Source organism: Rhineura floridana, chromosome 1 (genome assembly GCF_030035675.1).
Source record: "Rhineura floridana isolate rRhiFlo1 chromosome 1, rRhiFlo1.hap2, whole genome shotgun sequence".
NCBI lineage: Eukaryota > Metazoa > Chordata > Lepidosauria > Squamata > Rhineuridae > Rhineura > Rhineura floridana.
In genome coordinates, this window is record NC_084480.1 from 156963963 (window position 1) to 156983924 (window position 19962).

The 19962-nt window shown below is 43.2% G+C and overlaps 1 protein-coding gene across 1 annotated transcript in view; it reads left to right on the plus strand.

The window, feature by feature from the left end:
- The first annotated feature begins 321 nt into the window (after nt 1–321).
- The window catches only part of EXOSC8 (exosome component 8), a 43669-nt gene continuing 24028 nt past the window's right edge, over nt 322–19962 (plus strand). The window contains exons 1-4 of the mRNA XM_061639150.1: nt 322–633; nt 3471–3507; nt 15606–15669; nt 18667–18740. Of these exons, the coding sequence (XP_061495134.1) occupies nt 602–633; nt 3471–3507; nt 15606–15669; nt 18667–18740 (207 nt within the window). The 5' untranslated portion in view covers nt 322–601. The remainder of the gene's footprint in view (nt 634–3470; nt 3508–15605; nt 15670–18666; nt 18741–19962) is intronic.

Sequence of the window (19962 nt, forward strand, 5' to 3'; positions counted from 1 at the left end):
TTAGTTGATCATTGTTCAATCTGTTCCGCTTGTTTTTAACTGCCTATTATTGTTTGTTTCATTATGATGTTTCATTTGGGATGTGTGCGTTGGTCACTGTATTATTTTGGCAGGGTTCGCTTTATCTCTTGCCTAAAACTTGTGGGCTATATTAACGGGTTAATATCGTAAGTCATGCTGTCTCAGCTACAGCCTCACGTTTCAAGCTTCAGTATAATAGTGATGGTTTGTATTTGTGCTCTCTTTACTACTATCTCTTGTTTTGGGGCAGACAGTCAACTACAGCTTCACTAAAATCCTACATTTCTCCTTGACTTACAGGGGCGAGATTCACTTCCGCTCTTTTCATTGGGAAAAAAGTCTTCCAATGTACACCCGAAAGTCCGTTACCCAGACATTGGGGCGTGGTACTCTGCATGTTTGATCTCTGTGTCTGTGAGAGAATGATGGCCAACAACGGTTTTCAATGTTTACCGGAAGCTTGTAGGCCACGCTACCGTTTTCCTAACTCTAGAGCCAACTTAGTCTCTCCGCATTAGCGCCTCTTGTGGCTGGGCGGCGCGAAGCAGCCGAGAGAAGGCAGGGAGCCGCCGAGGAGATCATGGCGACGAGGGCGGCTGCGGGCGGCTTCAGGTTAGCGAGTGAACTCTCTCGAGTGGCGGCTCCCCTCGTCTAGTTCTGGGAGCTCAGCCGAAGCCTGTGGCTGGGATTAGACGCCGCCGTTTTCCAGCTTCGCTCCCACCCACCCCCCGCGACGTTGTACCTACCCACGTGCGCGTGTGGGTCGTCGGGTCCTCGTGCGCCCATCCAACGTGGAAACGGAACCCTTGGTTCTTTAGCGCGCCCGTGTTTGCGGAGCAAGCGCCGAGCGGGGCAGGCCGGGAAGCTTGCGTAGTTGAGAATTAGTGGGTGCCCTCGCGGCTCTTCCGAGGAGGTTTCACTTTATCGTCACTTTGCCAAAGCTGAGGAGACCTGGTGTGGATCTGTTTTTCCGAGCTGGGTCTCATTCAGGTTTGAACGGGTGAAGTAATAATAATCATCGGCTTGTTTAGAGCGGAACCGGGGGGGTGGGGGCGGCGTGGCCCTCTAAACGTTGGCTCCCTATTTCCCCTCTGCTCCAGACAGCATGATCAGTCGTGGGTTGCTTCAGTTGTGCGAAGTGTTTTGTGTTAGTTTCGGCTGCTGGTGCTTGTATTCTCCTGGATAGCAGTAACCTGGTTTCAGCCATTCATGCGCTGGTAACCTCTAGGTTAGATGTTTACGTTGGACTGCCTTTGGGGACAGCTCAGAAGCTTCAGCTCGTGTAGTGGTTAAGGCGCAGCTAGACTACGACCTGGGAGACCAGGGTTCGAATCCCCACACAGCCATGAAGCTCACTGGGTGGACCAGTCACTGCCTCTCAGGCAATGGCGAATCCTCTCTGAATACCGCTTACCATGAAAACCCTATTCATAGGGTCGCCATAAGTCAGAATCGACTTGAAGGCAGTCCATTTCCGTTTCACAGTGGTCAGATTACCGCTGGGCTCTGGCCCTAAATAACACTGGTCCTGACACACTTACGCAGTTCCAACCCCAATTCAAAGTCCTGGTTTTAATCTATAAAGCTCTACACTGGTCAGTGTGGCATCCTGTTGGACTAGGACCTGGGAGACCAGAGTTGGAATCCCTGGTCAGCTATGATGCTCCCTGGGATTCCTTCCTTGGGTCACTCCCCATCTCTTAGCCTAACCTATCTCACAGAGTTGTTGGAGAGAGGGGGAAAACCAAGTAAGCCGTTTTGAGCTCCTTGGAAGAAAGGTGGAATATAAATGTAATAAGAATAATACCTGTTGGAACACCTCTTCTGACATGAATCTACCCAGACCCTATAGTCATCACCTGAGGCCCTTTTCCATATGCCCCTTCCAAGAGAAGCCTGGAGGGTGGTGACAAAGGAGAGGGCAGCTTTGGTTGTGGCCTCCTTGCTATGGAGAGCACTCTTCACTGAGGCCTAGCTGGTACTGTAATATCTTTTCGGCACCCTGGTAAGACTTCCTTTTTCCATGCATTTAGTGGATTGTGACAGGCTATCATGGCTGCTTTTGTTGATGTGATTCATGAGATTGTTGTTTTCTTAGTATATTGTTGCTTTTCTCTGCATTTTTATTCTGTAAATCATCTAGAGACTATTGTATTAGACAACTAACAAGTCAAATAAATGATGATGATGGGCGTTCTAATCCAGCAATTTCTGCTGAGCCACAGGTTCCCCATTCGTGATAATCTGCAAAGTGCTTTTCTCATTGCCACAAAAGAAAATAATTTGACACAGGGCACAATTCATTTAGGGATTTTGCTGCCCCGTTATGTGATGGCTGTGAGGGAAGTTCAAGTATCAAAAGGGAGGCGCTTCTTGAGTAGTTAGGAAAAGCTGAAAGTCAATAAAGCATTGCTAAGTTGTGGAATCTCTTCACCAAGCATACCTAATAACACAATGACATTATCTAAAATGACTTTAAAAGTGGATGAGCCAATTAGTGGAGGATAGGTATATTAATTATATTAGTTCTGATGGCTAAATGGAACCTCAGTGTTCTGAGGCAGTGTACCTCTAAATCCTAGTTGTCTGAGCCTTTCAGAACCAGACAGAGAGTCCACTTAGTCCACCATTGTCTTTCAAACAGCTGCCAAACTGATGTCTTCCTTCCCTTTTGCCATTATTTCCCACGTCTTACCCAGAAATACACTGGCTCTGAACACTGAGGTTGGTAGTTACTTGATGGAAGTTGACACAATTGAACAGAACTGGGTCTTTCAGAGGCTCCCCTCACATAGCATCACCTTGGGTGATGTGGAAGGAAGATCTGGAAAAGTTCTAGTTGAGAAGAACATTACAGCTAGGCTGCATGAGAGGGCTTTTTCACATTCCCTCTCGCCAGCCTGAGTTAGGATGTCATCTTAGGAGATAAAGTCTCCAATAGTAGACCACTATTTAAGCAGTGGGAAATGATTGAGGATCATATTACACATTGTGTACAAGGAGGACTTTTTAAATAATTCTGTATGATAACAGTAAAACTACTACAGCTTACCACATGGATTAGATGATTTTTATAGAATCATAGAGTTGGGGGCCTTGTAGGCAGGCTGTCTAGTATGACACCCTGTTCAGTGTGGGAAATCCAGAGCTACAGCGTCCTCAACAGATGGCTGCCCAGTCTTTGCTTGAAGATATCCAGTGAGGGAGAGCCCATCTAGGTTACTAGTTCCATTGTAGAACTGCGCTTACCATTAAGAAATACCTCCTAATATTCAACCAAAATCTCTACACTTAGAGTTGGTCAATGGGTCTTAAGTTTGTCATGACTTATTTCAATGGGTCTGTTTAGTTCACTGGGTGTACTGTAAACATGATTAGATCTGAATCCAGTCCTTTGACTTTCTGCAAGCAGTCTGTTTGCAAAACATTTTGTCTGTACTTTGTTTCAGAACTGTGGAACCTTTGGAATATTACAGAAGATTCTTAGTAAGTACAATGTAGATTTGTGTGTATTAAACATTGTTAGCCCTGTATTTTTAAAAAATGAAGTATCCCTTTGAATTTCAAAATCAAATGAACCAAAATTATATTTTGATTTTCCAACCTCTTTAGACTGGTTCTGAAAATCTTTTCTCTATGCATCATGGGGCAGTAAGATTATGCCTTCCCACTAGGCATGACTCTCCCACTTCTAAGACTGCCAGGCTTCCACTTGGCCTAATAACATTAGAATTGGGTTTATATACATCAGTTTCAATGCACAAAAACCCAGATTGGTCAGATGTATGTGGAATATATATTTAAGTCTTTCTCATGTAGGATTTCACATACAAAGAAAATCTGGTTCATGACTGTTTGAACTGGCCCTTTGTGGTGGGAATTTTGTATTTGAAGCCCCTTAGGTGTGTAATTGACTTGGCCATAAGTAGCTTGCTTTTCTGGTTTAGTCAATTTTACAGTTCCTTTCTGTATACAGGAACATCATGCAATTAGGTTGCATGCAAAATAGCAACTTCTCCTTCTGGGGAGGATGGTATCCTTTGTGCAAGTTGCTCTTTCCACTTGCTCTAGAAAGCAGGGCTGCAATACAGGGTTTTGACTTTTCTGTTACTGGCTGGTACTCAAGGCGATCTTCCTCCTTCTCCAGTCCTTCAGACCCAGGGCCCGGATAAGTCCCATGTAAATCTTCAGGAAGGGTGTTATGAGATTCTCTCATGAAATAGTCTGTTGTTTCCCTCAACTGTGCCAAGGCAAATCTAAGATCCCTGTTAGGAAAGCATGTGCATTGTATCTACAGAACAGAAGCCATCTGACTAAGCAGACAGGACCCAGACCTAGAAGCCTAGACCCAGCTGTCTTCCAGATTGTAATCTGCATGTTCTGGGCAGAAGGCAGCAGAATTAATCTTAGTGACTCCCACTTGGCCTAGGTAGGCCTGTTTTTTGAATTGGTGGGGCTCTTTCTGGAACCTCCTTCATCCATTTTGTTAGGATGCCTAGCCAGAGGACCTCCCAGATGTGGTCTAGTTACAATGGCCTCGTTATGAACTTTCAGGAATAATTTAAAAACATTCCTGTTTACCCAGGCGTTTGATAGGGAAACACTGTTTCTGGCAACCCTGAGATCACTGGCTTTATAATGTTTTAAACTGTTTTTTAATTTTTTTTATTGTTGTTGCGTTTGTCAGCCTGGGCTCATTCAGGAGGAAGTGTGGAATAAGGAAGGAAGGAAGTAGTACTACTACTAGTAGTAGTAGTAGTAGTAGTAGTAGTAGCTTCACCTCTCTGCCTTGAGACTGAGTGGATTTCAGAGTGCAAGCTTATGAGAAAGGAGTGTTGGATATACTTCTGACCTTCAAAAGAGGGTCTGTGAACTAGACAAGGCCACAGGAAAAGTGTTCAGTGGATGGGGTGAACATAAATGAGTACTGACAACTTCAGCCAACCTCAGAGTTATTCTAGTGTTCCTGCATGGTGTTTTGGAAAAAGGGCTCAGGCCAAGCACATTTGAGCAGTGTGCAGCTGATCTGCCTATAGTTCTGACGAGGAGCAGGGGTGATTCGATGGCCTCTCATCCTCAGCTGAAGAATTTTCTGAGGGGAGTAGCAGGTCTCAGTTCACCAGTATACAGCATCCAACCTGGTAGCTGTTTCAGGCCCTAAATAGGCATAGCTTTGAGCCCTTATGTCATCTCCCTCAAGCTGAAGGGGCTTTATCCAATGGTCATCACATTCAATAAGGAAGGTCTCATTTATTTATTAAATTTAAGCCACTTTTCTATACACACTCAAAGCGACTTTAAGTTAATAAAAAACTAAAAAAACAAATTAAAAAATATAAAAAGTTTAAAACAAAACAGAGCACAAGGGCGTGGAGCAAACTTCCTTAGGAAGGCAACACAACAGAAGCCCTCCGAAAGCCTTCCAAAGTTAAGAACCAAGTGCCTGGGCAAAGAGAAATGTTTTTGTCTGGTGCCTAAAGAACATAATGATGGTCCCTGAGGAGAGCATTCCACAAACGGGGCCACCACTGAGAAGGCCTCATGTTGCCACTCTGCCCCCCCTTGGAGGAGGAATACGAAGAAGGGCTTCCGATACTGAGGACAGGGTCTGGGTTGGTACATATAGGGAGAGCCGGTCCTTGAGTTATTGGGGTTCTGAGCCATATAAGGCTTTATAGGTCAAAACTAGCACAGGGACTGTAACCCTCTCAAGAGCAGGTCACAACCCGTCTATCTGGTCTAGGGAACTACACACTAGCAGTGCCTCAGTCTTGTCTGGATTCAGCTTCAGTTTATTGTCTCTCATCCATCCATTACCGAGACAAGACATCGGTCTAGCACATCTACTGCCACACCTGGAGATGTAAAGGAAAGAGAGTTGTGTGTCATCAGCATATTGCTCTAAATCTCTGGATGACTCTACTCAATAGTTTCATGGAGATGTTAAATAGCATGGGAGATAAAATCAAACCCTGTAAGTCGCTTTGAGTGCACATATGTGCGTAGAAAAGTGACTAACAAATAAAATAAGGCCTTACTGAATGTGATGACCATGGAGCCAAATGATATCCCCCCCAAACATCACTCTCTGAGAACAGCCATCAAAGTAGGACTGGACCTGCTATAGAGCAATGCCATCCACCCCTAACTTGTACAGCCACTCCTGAAGAATACCATGGTTGATGGTATCAAAAGCCACTGTGAGAGATCAAGGAGGATTAATAGGGACACACTCCCCTCCCCATAGGTCATCATACAGGGAGACCAAGGCAGTTCCTGTGCCACAGCTGGCTCTGAACCCTGATTGAAATGGATCTGGAAAATCTGTTTCATTCAAGAGAGTCTGGATCTGGCCTGGGGCCATGCACTGCAGAAACATGCCCAAGAAGGTCAGAGCTCTGGACCCTCTGTGACCAGATGGGAGTTCTGTTTAATTCAATATTTAATTCAAAAAAAAAAAAAGGGCCTTCTCCGTGGTGGCCCCCGAATTGTGGAATAGTCTTCCTGATGAGGTACGCCTGGCGCCAACATTACTATCTTTTCAGCGCCAGGTCAAAACCTTCCTCTTCTCCCAGGCATTTTAATAATTGTTTTAATATGTGTTTAATATGTGCTATAAATGTTTTAAATCAAATTTTTTTTTTAACGTTCCCCATTTTTAATGCTGTTTGAATTGTTTTAAATATGTGTTTTATTGTATTTTGATATTGCCTGTTGTGAACCGCCCAGGGCGCTTCGGCTATGGGGCGGTATATAAATTTAATAAATAAATAAATATACCCTTATCTTGAGAGTAGACCTAGCTCTTATTCCCCAAAGGTCAACTTTTCTATTGAATGTAAGAGCTGGTGCTTTGTTCCTTCCATATATCTTTAGCTTCTCAGGGGAGGAGTGCCACTTTTTGTATATTCACAGGGTTTTAAAGGCGTATCTGAAGTGCAAAAGGGAATTTCTTGTTTCTGATTCTGTTGCTTGCCCACCTTGCAACAATGGGGAAGAAAATATCAAAAGCCGCATTTCAAATGATGAATAAAATGTTTAAGACAAGGTGTTCATACATCGACTCCCCCAAAATGATTTTTAAAAGCTATGTAACAGAAAGGCTTTTATGTAAGATTATGTACATTATAATTCCTGTAAAACGAGGGCAAACAAGTCCTGAATTGTGCATTGCAAGTACAATTCTCAAATGCAAAAGCAAGATGCTTTTCTGCCTCTAGAGATGCAGTGCCTTCTCTGCTAGTTGTCTTCCTCTTGTTGGGGGATCTGTTTCTGTCCTCTTGACTAGGCGTCAAAGGAGTGGGAGCGGGAAAAAGTAAGAGCAACAGCAGAAACTGATAGTGATAGTTCACAAAATGAGACTGATTAAATTTCCTGTAGTATTCATTGAGTCATGGCCCCTCCCTTTTTCTCGGCTCTTGCTAGGAATATTAGTGCTTTATGTCTGCTTTACACCTTGGAGGACTGGAGGATTTCATTATTTTACTATAACGTTGATGGTTTCTTTGGTTTTTATCATTTTTTGCCTGTTCCTCATATACTGGCAAAACAAAAGAGATGCTAGGTTCATTATAGTTCAGCAGCTTGTAGCTTTTTGTAGCATTTTTTTTTAAAAAAAGAAGTTTAAAAACAGTATTAAATTTGTTAGTGCTTTAATACAGTAATTTGTAAGTATTGTTTAAACTGTACTTTTAATATACTGAACTTGATAATTTTGTGGCAAACATTTTGTGTTCCTAAAGTAACAGTCTTTCGATCTGTGAAGAATGTTAAAAAAAATCAGTATTGAATATTTTTCAAGTTCTCCCCAAATTTCTGGTTTTTCCCACCCCACTCCTCCCGCCCCCCATGGCTTCAAAAGTTTTGGAAATTTTACATCTCTAATCCAGTTGCACCTTGGCTGACCAATCCTCAGCCTCTTCACATCTCAACAACAAGGTTCCTCTCTTGACTCCAGCTGCCGTGATCTATGGGCCAAGAGCTGAGAACTGACATACCCGTATCATTTAAGGTGGCGAAACGTCATTATGAATTGTTGAAAGGTGAATGTTTGAATTGTAGTTTCAAGTGATAGCCTCTTCTGATTGGCTATTTAAGCTTGCTTGCTTATTTATTTATTTAAGGTTTTTTATTATAATAACGAGCAAAACAGCATAAACAAAAGGAGTTTCAGGGAGCTGTTACCACATAAAACAGAGTCAGGCTTTTTTATGATGTCATAAAGATGGCTGAAGCCATTGTTTTCTTACTTTTCTAATTTAAACTGTAATGTGTGAACAAAGTGTCGGATTTTAAAAAGTAAAGCTGCATTGGAAAGCTAATAAATTACAAATGATTAATTACAAATGATTAATTCTAATAATGACTTATCCATTACCGTTTTCATGATACAAGCTATATATATCAATAAAAAAAGTTAAATGTCCTCATTTTTACCTAATCCTGATATACACCTAAACTGTATTAGACAATTGTGGGGTACTCTTTTACCTTTCCAAAAAGCCATAGTATGAATACATTAATTTTGATATGCCATAGTTAGACACACCTGCGTGTATCCATGTTTTATGTAATTTTACCCAATGTATGAATAACAGGTAACTTAGTGTAATTGCAAAGAAACATCTAGTAGCTTTAAAGCCCAGAGTCATGCACCTTTAAAAAAATCATAATAAAGTTTTGCTACCTTATATGATAACAATTTTTGGTCTGGCCCTTGGACTACCAGGAGCAGAGCTGATGGATGTGCTCAACAGCCTGTGGCCACAGGATAACCTCATCACCTTTCCGCCATTCCCCCTTATTGCAAGGGTTCTCCAAAAGGTCATAGTAGAACAAACAGAAGCCATTCTACTGGCTCCTCAATAGCCCAGGAGACCATGGTTCTCAAACATACTGCATCATTGAATCATAGAGTTGGAAGGGGCCTATAAGGGTATCAAGTCCAACCCTCCTCTCAATGCAGGAATCCAACTTAAAGCATATCCAACAGATGGCTGTCCAGCTGCCTCTTGAATGTTTCCAGTGTTGGAGAGCCCATCATCTCTCTAGGTAATTGGTTCCATTGTTGTACTCCTCTAACAGAGGAAGTTTTTCCTGATGTTCAGTTGAAATCTGGCTTCCTCTAACTTGAGCCTATTATTCTGTGTCCTGCACTCTGGGACAATCAAGAAGACATCCTGGCCTTCCTCTGTGTGGCAACCTTTCAAGTATTTGAAGAGTGTTATCATATCTCCCCTCGGTCTTCTCAAGGCTAGACATGCCTAGTTCTTTCAGTCTCTCCTCATAGGGCTTTGTGTCCAGACCCCTGATCATCCTTGTTGCCCTCGTCTGAACCTGTTCCAGTTTGTCTGCATCCTTCTTAAAGTGTAGTGTCCAGAACGGGATGCAGTACTCAAGATGAGGCCAAACCAGTGCTGAATAGAAGGGACCTAATACTTTATGTGATTTGGAAACTATACTTCTGTTAATGCAGCCTAATATAGCATTTGCCTTTTTTGCAGCCATATCGTACTGTTGGCTCATATTCAGCTTGTGATCAACAACAATCCCAAGAGCCTTCTCAAATGTAATATTGCTGAACCAAGTTTCCCCATCTTATGGTTGTGCATTTCCCCCCCTAGGTATAGCACTTTGCACTTATCCCTGTTATATTTCATTCTGTTTTCGGCCCAATGCTCCAGCCAATCAAGACCCCTTTGAAATTTGTTTCTGTCTTCCGGGGTATTAGCTATCCCTTCCAATTTTGTATCATCTGCAGTTTGATAAGTGTTCCCTGAACCTCCTCATCTAAGTCATTAATAAAAATGTTGAAGAGCACTGGCCCAGGACTGAACTCTGAGGTACCCCCTTGTTACCTCCCCCCAGTTTGAGAAGGAACCATTGATAAGCACTCTTTGAGTACAATTCTGTAGCCAACTGTGGATCCACCTGGTAGTTGTTCCATTCAGCCCCCATTTAGCTAGCTTGCTAATCAGAATACCAGGGTGGTTACCAATCAAAAACTGAGATAAGATTAGCCTAGCAGGATTTGTTCTTGATATATCCATGTTGGCTCCTAGTAATCACTGCATTGTTTTCAAGGTGCTTACTGACTGACTGCTTTATAATCTGCTCCAGAATTTTCCCAGGGATCGATGTCAGACTGGCTGGTCTGTAGTTCCCTGGTTCCTCCTTTTTGTTCTCTTTGAAGATAGGGACAACATTAGCCCTTCTCCGGTCATCTGGCACTTTACCCATCCTCCACGTTTTCACAAAGATAATAGACAGTGGTTCCGCGAGTTCTTCAGGCATTTCTTTCAATATTCTAGGATGCATTTCATCAGGCTTTGCAGATTTTAACTCGTTCAAAGTGATTAGGTATTCCTTGACCATTTGTCTATCAATCACAAGCTGCAATCCTGTCTCTTCAACTTCACATTTCCCAGATGGGTCATAGAGAAAAAATGGAATTGGCTGCCTTCAAGTCAGTCCCGGCTTATGGTGACCCTATGAATAGGGTTGTCATGGTAAGTAGTATTCAGAGGTGGTTTACCTTTGCCTTCCTCTGAGGCTGAGAGGCAGTGACTGGCCCAAGGTCGCCCAGTGAGCTTTGTGGCTATGTGGGTTTCGAACCCTGGTCGTAGTCCAACACTCTAACCCCAATGCTGCACTGGCTGTCCATTTGGGAGAAGACTTGAGCCCAAGTAGGAACCGAGCACTTCTGCCTTTTCTTTGTCATCTGTTATCATTTTGCCATCCTCATTGAGTAGCTGCACTCAATTTTCTCTGTACTCTTTTCTCTGTCTTTTACTATGGATGTACCTGAAGAAAGCTTTTTTGTTGCTTTTGGCATCTCTAGCTAACGTCAGTTCATTCTCTGCTTTAGCCTTACTGATACCATCCTTGCAATTCCGTGATACCTGCCTGTACTCTTCCTTTGTGGCCTGACCTTCCTTCCATTTTCTTTGTGTGTGTTTTGTTTTCAGATCATCTGTAAGCTTTTTGTGAAGCCACACTGGCTTCTTCTGCTGTCACCCCCTTTTTTCCTTGATGGAATTGTTTGCCATTGTGCCTTTGGAATTTCCTTTTTTAGAAACTCCTACCCATCTTGGACTCATTATTCTCATTAGGATCGCTTGCCACAGAACCTTACTATTGTTCTGAGTTGATTAAAATCTGATTTCCTGAAGTCCAGGATACGCCTATGGTTACTCTCAGCCTTTGCTTCCGTTAAAATCAAAAGTATAGTATGGTCACTTCCTTCCAGAGTTCCCGTAACTGCCACTTCATCCACCAAGTCATCTCTGTTGGTTAGATTCAAGTCAGGGATAGCTGGTCCTCTAGTTGCTTCCTCCACTTTCTGTAGGAGAAAGTTATCTCCAACAAATCAGGGATTTCTTAGAGGTGGTGTGCTTGGCAGAATTTGTCTCCCAACAGATATCAGGGTAATGGAATTCCCCCATTACTACTACTACATCATGCCTCCTCGAAACATTGGAATTTTGCTTTTCAAAAGTTTCATCCTCGTCTTCTAGATTGGGTGGTCTGTAGAAGACTCCAACCATCGTGTTCCTTTTATTCCTTGCCCCATTTATTTTAATCTAGATACTTTCGGTGGAGCTACCAAGCTCATCCTTCTGTATTTCTTTGCAGGGATAGATATTTTTAACATATAGTGCAAATGTGCCTCCCTTTCTATTCCTTCTTTTTGAGCAAGTTATATCCTTCAGTTGCTGTATTCTACTCATCAGAGTCATCCCACCAAGTTTCAGTTATACCTATCAAGTTGTATTTACTCTCTTGTATTAAGAGTTCAGGTTCATTCTGTTTGTTTCCCATACTCTGGACATTAGTAGATAGACATCAAAGACCATATGATTTACAGCCTGGCTTCCTTCCTACATTTTTATGAAGACTATTACTGGTCCCCATTAGAGCTGTTCTCTCAGTTCCTCTTACTGTGCACAAGGCTTCATTAGTTATTACCTCCAAGTTTACATCTCCCTCCCCCTTAGGATTCAGTTTAAAGCCCTCCTGATGTGGCCAAACACATTCTTCCCTGTCCTTGTCAGGTGCCTGTTCTTGTGAGGTGCAACCCGACACTTGCCAGCAGTCCCATCTTCCAGGAAGCGTAGCCTGTGGTCCCAAAATCCAAATCTCTTGTGTTGGCACCACCTCTAGCCATAACACCACATCTCCCTCTACTGCTGGATCTAGACCTGCTCACCCAAGGGTCCATCAGGCCCAGAGTGGCCCAACTTAGCTGACTGGAGGTTGAGCAGCAAACCATCTTAATAGCAGGCTACATGCTTCCAGTGATTAACACCATTCTGGCTTTCCACACAAAAAATCTCACTATCAGAATTTATTAGGCCACTTGGAGAGCATATGTGAGACGCAAGCATTTTGACAGTCTGTCAGCAGGAATAACTGAACTTTTACAATTACTTCAAGATGGTCTAGGCCAAGGACTAAAGACTTAGCATGTTGAATTGTAGGTCACCACCTTGGTTTTGACCCAGTCAAGGTGCAAATTCCTCAGCTCCTACCCTCGGATGAAGAGGGTTAATTTCTCCCCAAACAGTGCATTCCCTTTTTGGAATCTACGCAAAGTAGTTAGTGCCTTTACATTATCTCCTTTTGAACCCTTGGCCTCTCTTTATGTCTATTAACCTTTAAAGTGGTATTTCTAGTAGCCATCGCATCTACTAGAAAAGTGGCAGAACTCAGGGCTCTTTCAGTACAAAGGAACCTCTGCATATCCCATAAGGGTAGTACTTGAGACAGACTTTCTATATCCTGAAGGTGAGTTCTATTTTTCATAAAAAGCAGGAGTTAATAACTCCCTCCTTCTGCCCAGTCTTACAGAACAGACATGGTACAAACTAGATGTAAGGAGAGCACTGCAAGTTTACATCAAATGCAAATTTATATCCCAGTTGATCATAGAGCTTTCCTGCTTGGGCAGCTAGAGTGTATTAACCCAGCTGTGGTTGTGTCATCTGCCAGAAAAGGCTCCTTCATGGTAAATCACCAATGCATCATTGTCTTCAGTGATTGTTTGGGAGTATACTACCCATCTAGGTCAGGTTTTCTGGCTACTGTGGGATAAGTCTAGAGAGTTGGGATAAATCTAGAGACTTCTTCAATGTCCATGGTTTTATAAGAAGAGTAATTTGAGTCCTCGGGAACTTCTTTTCTGCCATCTACTCTTACAATTGTGTTTTGCTCAGCATCTGGAACTGTTTCTTTGTGGTGTTTACTAGAGATCATTTTTCTAGTATGTGTTTTTCTCCATTTTTTTAAAAAAAGATCTCTTGGTGTATGCTATGTTCCAAACTGGGAAGGGGAGGGTCCTCTCACAAGGAAGAAAATTGGCAAAGCCTTTTAGCATAGTCCTGCCTTCTGACGCAAGTGTGAGACATAACCTGTACAAAATACCCTTTGTCCACTGAAGAGAATAAACCTGTCAAGGTAAGTCCAGTGTTCAAAAATTAAAACTTATTGCCAGAACCTCCCTTTTGCTGCTTTAGTGAAAATTCCCTAATTGGTCACTGTGAGAATAGGATGCTGGATTAAATGGGCCTTTGTTCTAATGCTGCAAGGCTCTTTTTATGATGCCACATGCAGCGTTGTATTATGTTAATATAACAATCCTATCAAATCATCCTTACTGGTGCTTACACCTTGGCCATATTTCTGCACGATAAATTTACATTTAAGTGGATCATGTGTTGATCAGTACCAAAGGTCTTGGTGTCATTAACACTGTCACATGATTATAGCTGTTAACAAGCAGTTATGATACAATTTTTGCATCATTTATCAGGAATATAATTGTTACATATAAATGAAAACCTTTAATAACCTTGAGGCTTATTTATTTATTTATTGAATTTTTATACCGCCCCACTAGCATAGCTCTCTGGGCGGTGTACAACAAATATGAATGAATGCAATAAAATTACATAAACAATACAAAACAGATATATATAGAACTCCACAACCTAAAACCAGATTAAAAACATATATAGAAAAAATTAAAATGCCTGATAAAATAGGAAGGTTTTAACTTGGCGCCGGAAAGATAGCAGCGTTGGCGCCATTCGTATCTCTTCGGGAAGACTGTTCCACAGTTCAGGGGCCACCACTGAGAAGGCCCTAGTTCTTGTTACCATCCTCCGAGCTTCCGTATGGGTCGGAGCCCAGAGGAGGGCCTTCGATGTTGAGCGCAGTGTACGAGCAGGTTCATATCGGGAGGGGCGTTCCAATAGGTATTGTGGTCCCGCGCCGTATAAGGCTTTATAAGTTAAAACCAGCACTTTGAATCTTGCCCGGAAGCATATAGGTAGCCAGTTCAAGCGGGCCAGAACAGGTGTTATGTGTTCGGACCGTCTGGTCCTCGTTATTAGTCTGGCCGCTGCATTTTGCACCAGCTGTAGCTTCCGAACCGTCTTCAAAGGCAGCCCCACGTAGAGCACATTGCAGTAGTCCAATCGGGAGGTTACCAGAGCGTGAACAACTGAGGTGAGATCCTCTCTGTCCAAATAGGGACGTAGCTGGGCTACCAACCAAAGTTGGTAGAATGCATTTCGTGCCACCGAGGCTACTTGAGCCTCAAGTGACAGAAAAGGATCTAAAAGTATTCCCAGACTACGAACCTGCTCGTTCAGGGGGAGTGTAACCCCATCTAGAACAGGATGAATATCCACCATCTGATCAGAGAAACCACCCACCAACAGCATCTCAGTCTTGTCTGGATTGAGCCTCAGTTTATTAGCTCTCATCCAGTCCATTATCGCAGTCAGGCAATGGTTCAGCACATTGACAGCCTCACCTGAAGAAGATGAAAAGGAGAAGTAGAGCTGCGTGTCATCAGCATACTGATGACAACGCACTCCAAAACTCCTGATGACCGCACCAAGCGGCTTCATGTAGATGTTAAAAAGCATGGGGGACAGAACTGACCCCTGCGGGACTCCATATTGGAGAACCCACGGTGTCGAGCAATGTTCCCCAAGCACTACCCTCTGGAGACGACCCGCCAAGTAGGAGCGGAACCACTGCAAAGCAGTACCTCCAACACCCAACTCCACAAGTCTCTCCAGAAGGATACCATGGTCGATGGTATCAAAAGCCGCGGAAAGATCAAGGAGAATCAACAGAGTTACACTCCCTCCGTCCCTCTCCCGACACAGGTCATCATACAGGGCGACCAAGGCTGTCTCAGTGCTTATTGATGTGGGAACAAGTGTTCCTATTTGGCATTTCCATATTGTCAGTTGTGGGAGATGCATGTTCCTCCGCAGATGGAGGATTTTAATGGTCCAAAATTTTGGTAGTGGGAATTCCACGAACGTGCAAAGTTTTTCATTGTAGTCTGAGATGGACTTTTATCTGCTGTGGGCTCCATTTTGTCTGCATAAATTTGCATATGAATATAAACATTCTAAAACATGTATTTTTGTTCTTGGAATATGCACAGACATCATAGCACTTAGTAGTCCATCACATATTTATCTTTGAGAGCTTGCTTTAATTAAGCTCTTCTGTTGCCAGTGGATAAGATAAACTGCTTGTGTAAGAGGCTATCATCTTTTTAGAAAGAAAACTGCCGACCTGATGGAAGGGACCTTGGTGAATTCCGAACCACAACTGTAAACATAGGTGAGTGGACCAACTGTGCTTTCAGAGTGAACTAGGGAAGATACTCTGAACAGGTAGGAAGGGTAACACAGAGACAGATTCTGACTTAATTAATGTTTCAAAGAAAGGCAATAGCAGCCATTGTATGATATCCAATGATGCCTGCCTGACTGCACAGTAGATTTCCACTTGTGTAACAGGATATTGTCTCTCCTCCCCCCTGCAGCCCCTTGTCCACTGCCAGTATCAGCTCTGAGGGTGCTATAACTCTCCAAAGCAGATTTGGGCGATGCAGGGGGAAAGAAGTGGAAGTCCCATTGTGTGAGTGGAAGTTGGTTCACGCAACATTGGAAGTCCCCCATAGCTGTTTCATTTGTATTTTAAGTGGTCCAAATTAACTGCAATATTATCAGAAGTATGTACCCATAGTATGAACATATTGTCTGCTATAACAATATAATGTATTATACAGCCACAAGAGTGGCTGTATACTATATAGCCAGCATGGATTTTTACATTCTGCAATGTTAAATTGAAAATACCCTCCCATACCATTCTGATGCTTCCCATAAGCCCATGTCAGAACAAAACCTTACAAAACCTATAGTCCTGAACTCACAAACGCTTCCTTAACAACCCTCTAAGTTTTCATGGCGATACACAAAACAATCAGAGAGAAGCTAGAGTTCAAAGTGTAAAATGAGGGGGTGAAATCCAGACCCCTGTTGGATTTTTTTCTGTCACTGGTCCCATAGTTTGTTGAAATTAATTAGAAATCATCCATACCTATAATCCTGTTATTGAACTTGTCCCATACTCTGACCTTCATCTTCTGCAGTTTAAAAGTTAAAAAAATGCCTGGCTGATTTTTAATTAAGAAATTTAACATTGAAGTCAATGATAAGCATGGGCATACTCAGTAAGAACCAACTGTCAGTGTTCATTACCTAGGGAGGTGATTGGCTCTCCAACACTGGAGGCCTTCAAGAGGCAGCTGGGCAGCCACCGGTCGGGTATGTTTTAATTTGGATTCCTGCATTGGGCAGAGGGTTGGACTCGGCCTTATAGGCCCCTTCCACCTCTACAATTCTGTGATTCTACCTGCAGTGTTTCTGTGGAGGAGTCCGCCCGTTTGGGGATTTCTAGCTGGTTGGACCCTGGCCTCTTTGATCTTCAGTGCAACAGCCCCTCCATATGCCCTTCCCTGTGCTTCCAGGAGAGTCTTAGTCCAGAGATAATTGTTACACCATTGGGTATACCAGGTTTCTGTTATTCCCATTATATCAGTGCTGTTCTCTGTGACCAAGTACTCAAGCTCACCCATCTCGACTCAGAGGCTTCTAGCATTAGTGTATAAGCAGTTATACTGCGTCTCTTCTCAGATGTCTTTGGCGCTTGCATGGTACTTTGGCCTCTCTGAATTGCTATCATGTGCCCCTGCACTCTGTGTCCAGTTCTACCTCTTCCCCATTTAAATTGTGGGAAATGTTTTCACCTTCATCCCAGGGGGTAGACCCTCCTCAGTTTCTGTCACAATCGGTTTAAAAGCTGCTCTGATTTTTTTTTACTCTAAACTCCAAAGTCTGTTTCCATCCTAATTCAAGTGGCGCCTGTTCCTTTTGTGCAGGATTGTCTTGTCCCCAAACATCCCCCAGTACCCCATAAATCCATCCCATCCTTCCAGTCCCTCCGTCTCATCCTTGCATTGAGACTATGTAGCTGCGCTTTTCCAGCTGGCCTTGCGTGTGGAACCAGTAGCATTTCAGGGAAAGCTACCTTGGAGGTCCAGACTTTTAGCATCCTACCTAGCAACTTACATTTTGCTTCCAAGACCTCCCGACTGCATTTCCCCATGCCATTTGTGCCAGCATACACCACGACTATTGACTTCTCCCCAGCGCTATCTAAACAACGGGTGACATCCACAACCTTTGTGCCAAGCGGGCCATACAGTCTGCATGCCCATCACATATGCAGCTGTCTGTTCTTCACAATTGAATCCCCCACTCCTAGAATCTTTCTACCACCTGGAGGCATATCCTCACAATGAGAGGATAACTGCACATCCCTGAAGTAATGGGTCCCTCCTAAGGGATTGTTTCCCTCTTTTCATTCTCCATGGGATGTCCTCCTTCCCAGAGACTCTCCTTCACCCTGACAGCTGGGGAGCTGTCGTCCTGAGAGCTGGACACAGCTACTGCATCCCCAATCAGTCTGCCTCTCTCACTTCTCCCAGTCAGCCAGCTTGGCTCCGAGGGAACAAACTCATCTCCTGAAGGCTAGGAGCTCATTGCATCGAGCACACATCCACTTCTGTCCATAAGGCAGATAGTTGTACATGTGACAAACTTTGCAATAAACTAGAAAGCCCCCACACTCCTGCAGGCTTTTTAATTGCATTTTTGGTTTTGCACATTATTGAGTTGCTATACTTGGGAGCTTGGGATTTGTTCAAAGGACGGAGGAGCAGTGTGGTCTGCCCTGGCTTCCTCCTCCTGCTACTGAACTCACTGAGCACTGCTTAACTTGCTGGTTTGTTTGATGCTTTATCAGCTGGGGCCCCCTCACCAGGCTGTTCTAGATTATAATTTGTACTGTATGCCTGCTAATGCAGCCAACAAGATCCAAAGGTATAGCTCTAATTCTGGACAATAAGGGTGGTGTTCAGTGCTAGTCCTTCTCAGAGTAGACACATTGAAATTAATGAGCATGACTGACTTAGAGCCATTATTTTCAATGGGTCTTCTCTGAGTAGGACCAGTATTGTATATAACACTAAGAATTTGAAAGGAGGGTGGTTTCTTGTAGAATTGTAGAAAGGCAGGGTCACAAGGACATCAATGTCCCAGTTTTACTTTTTTTCAGCAAAAACCCTCAGCTCTGAATCATGTACAGAATTCTGAAGAGATAATAATCTATATGTAGCCAGTGTCTTATTCTGCAAGCAGTGATAGTGGTGTTAGTGGTCTACAAAGACTGTTCCACAGATAGGAGGCTTAACTGTTCTTTCTCTTATAGGTTCAATTACCACCGCAGATGGCTCTGCCCTTGTGAAGCTAGGAAACACTACCGTGATATGTGGAATAAAGGCGGTAGGTTCATAAACAGCTTTTTTGTAAGTTAATATAGTTTCAGGTTATGCAATCCTTATGGATCTAACTGGGCCTCAGAACTCTGTAGCATTTTCCATCTGACTTACACCGTTGATGGCAGGGCTGTGGAGTCGGATTTGGAGTCGGAAGCAATTTTGGGTGGAGTCGGAGTCGGTAGAAATGTTCCGACTCCTTCATAAATGGCAAATGTATATTAACTAGTAATAACACATTTACTGTAGTAAAATGGTAGCACAAGGCATTTCATCACCACCACGTGAATCCAGAGCTTGGAAAAGTTACCTTTTTGAACTACAACTCCCATCTGCCCCAGGGATTGGGCTAGTGGGAGTTGGAGTTCAAAAAAGTAACTTTGTTATTACTAGTTAATATACATTTGCCATTTATGAAGGAGTCGGACAGTAGAAAAATAGAGGAGTCGGAGTCGAAGGTCTGGTGTACCGACTCCACAGCCCTGGTTGATGGGTGCTTTGAACTGTGGAAAAACAGGCTGACGCAGTTGTCCAGTTCAGATATAACAAAAAATGGTATTTTGCCCATTATGAGAATGAGTAAGCTTTGGCTTCATATACTTGGCCTTCCCTTCTTCATATGCAAATAAAACTTTTTGTGTATTGAAGTAATCTGTTTTGTGTTATAACAAATCCATCCCATGGGAAACAGATTTGTTAAAACCACAAGTGGTTAACCAGGATGGCTTTAGACCCTGGTTTATCTAAATGGCTTGATCACGTTTCCACATTTGGACATAATGGGAAGTTGATTTACTCCAGATCGCAAAAGGAAGCTTTAAATTTAATCTGTGAAAGAGGAGAGAAGGGAATGAGGCAATCGCAGAGCTTCAGACTTGCCATGGTGTGTTCTCATAACAGGAAACCATAGTTTTCCATCATGGCTAACCCAGACCAGTGTCTCCCCAAGTGCCTTCTCCCGTTGCTTTCCTGAAGAGCCCAGATGTTGAAGTGAGGGGGTAGACAAATAACCTTGGCTTGACTGCCTGGGGTTGGCATGAAACTTGTGTTGAAGTTTATTGGTGTTAGCAAAGAGAATTTTCATTGTCGTTAATAGCAGGGGCATTTGTGAGGAAATCCTGTATTCCCCAACCGTTGTGTCCACAAAACATCCAGCAGAACTATTCTAGGTAGGGGTAGGCTGCTAAACTGAGGCTGTCCCATTTGGCAGGCACAATCTTTTGGCTTTT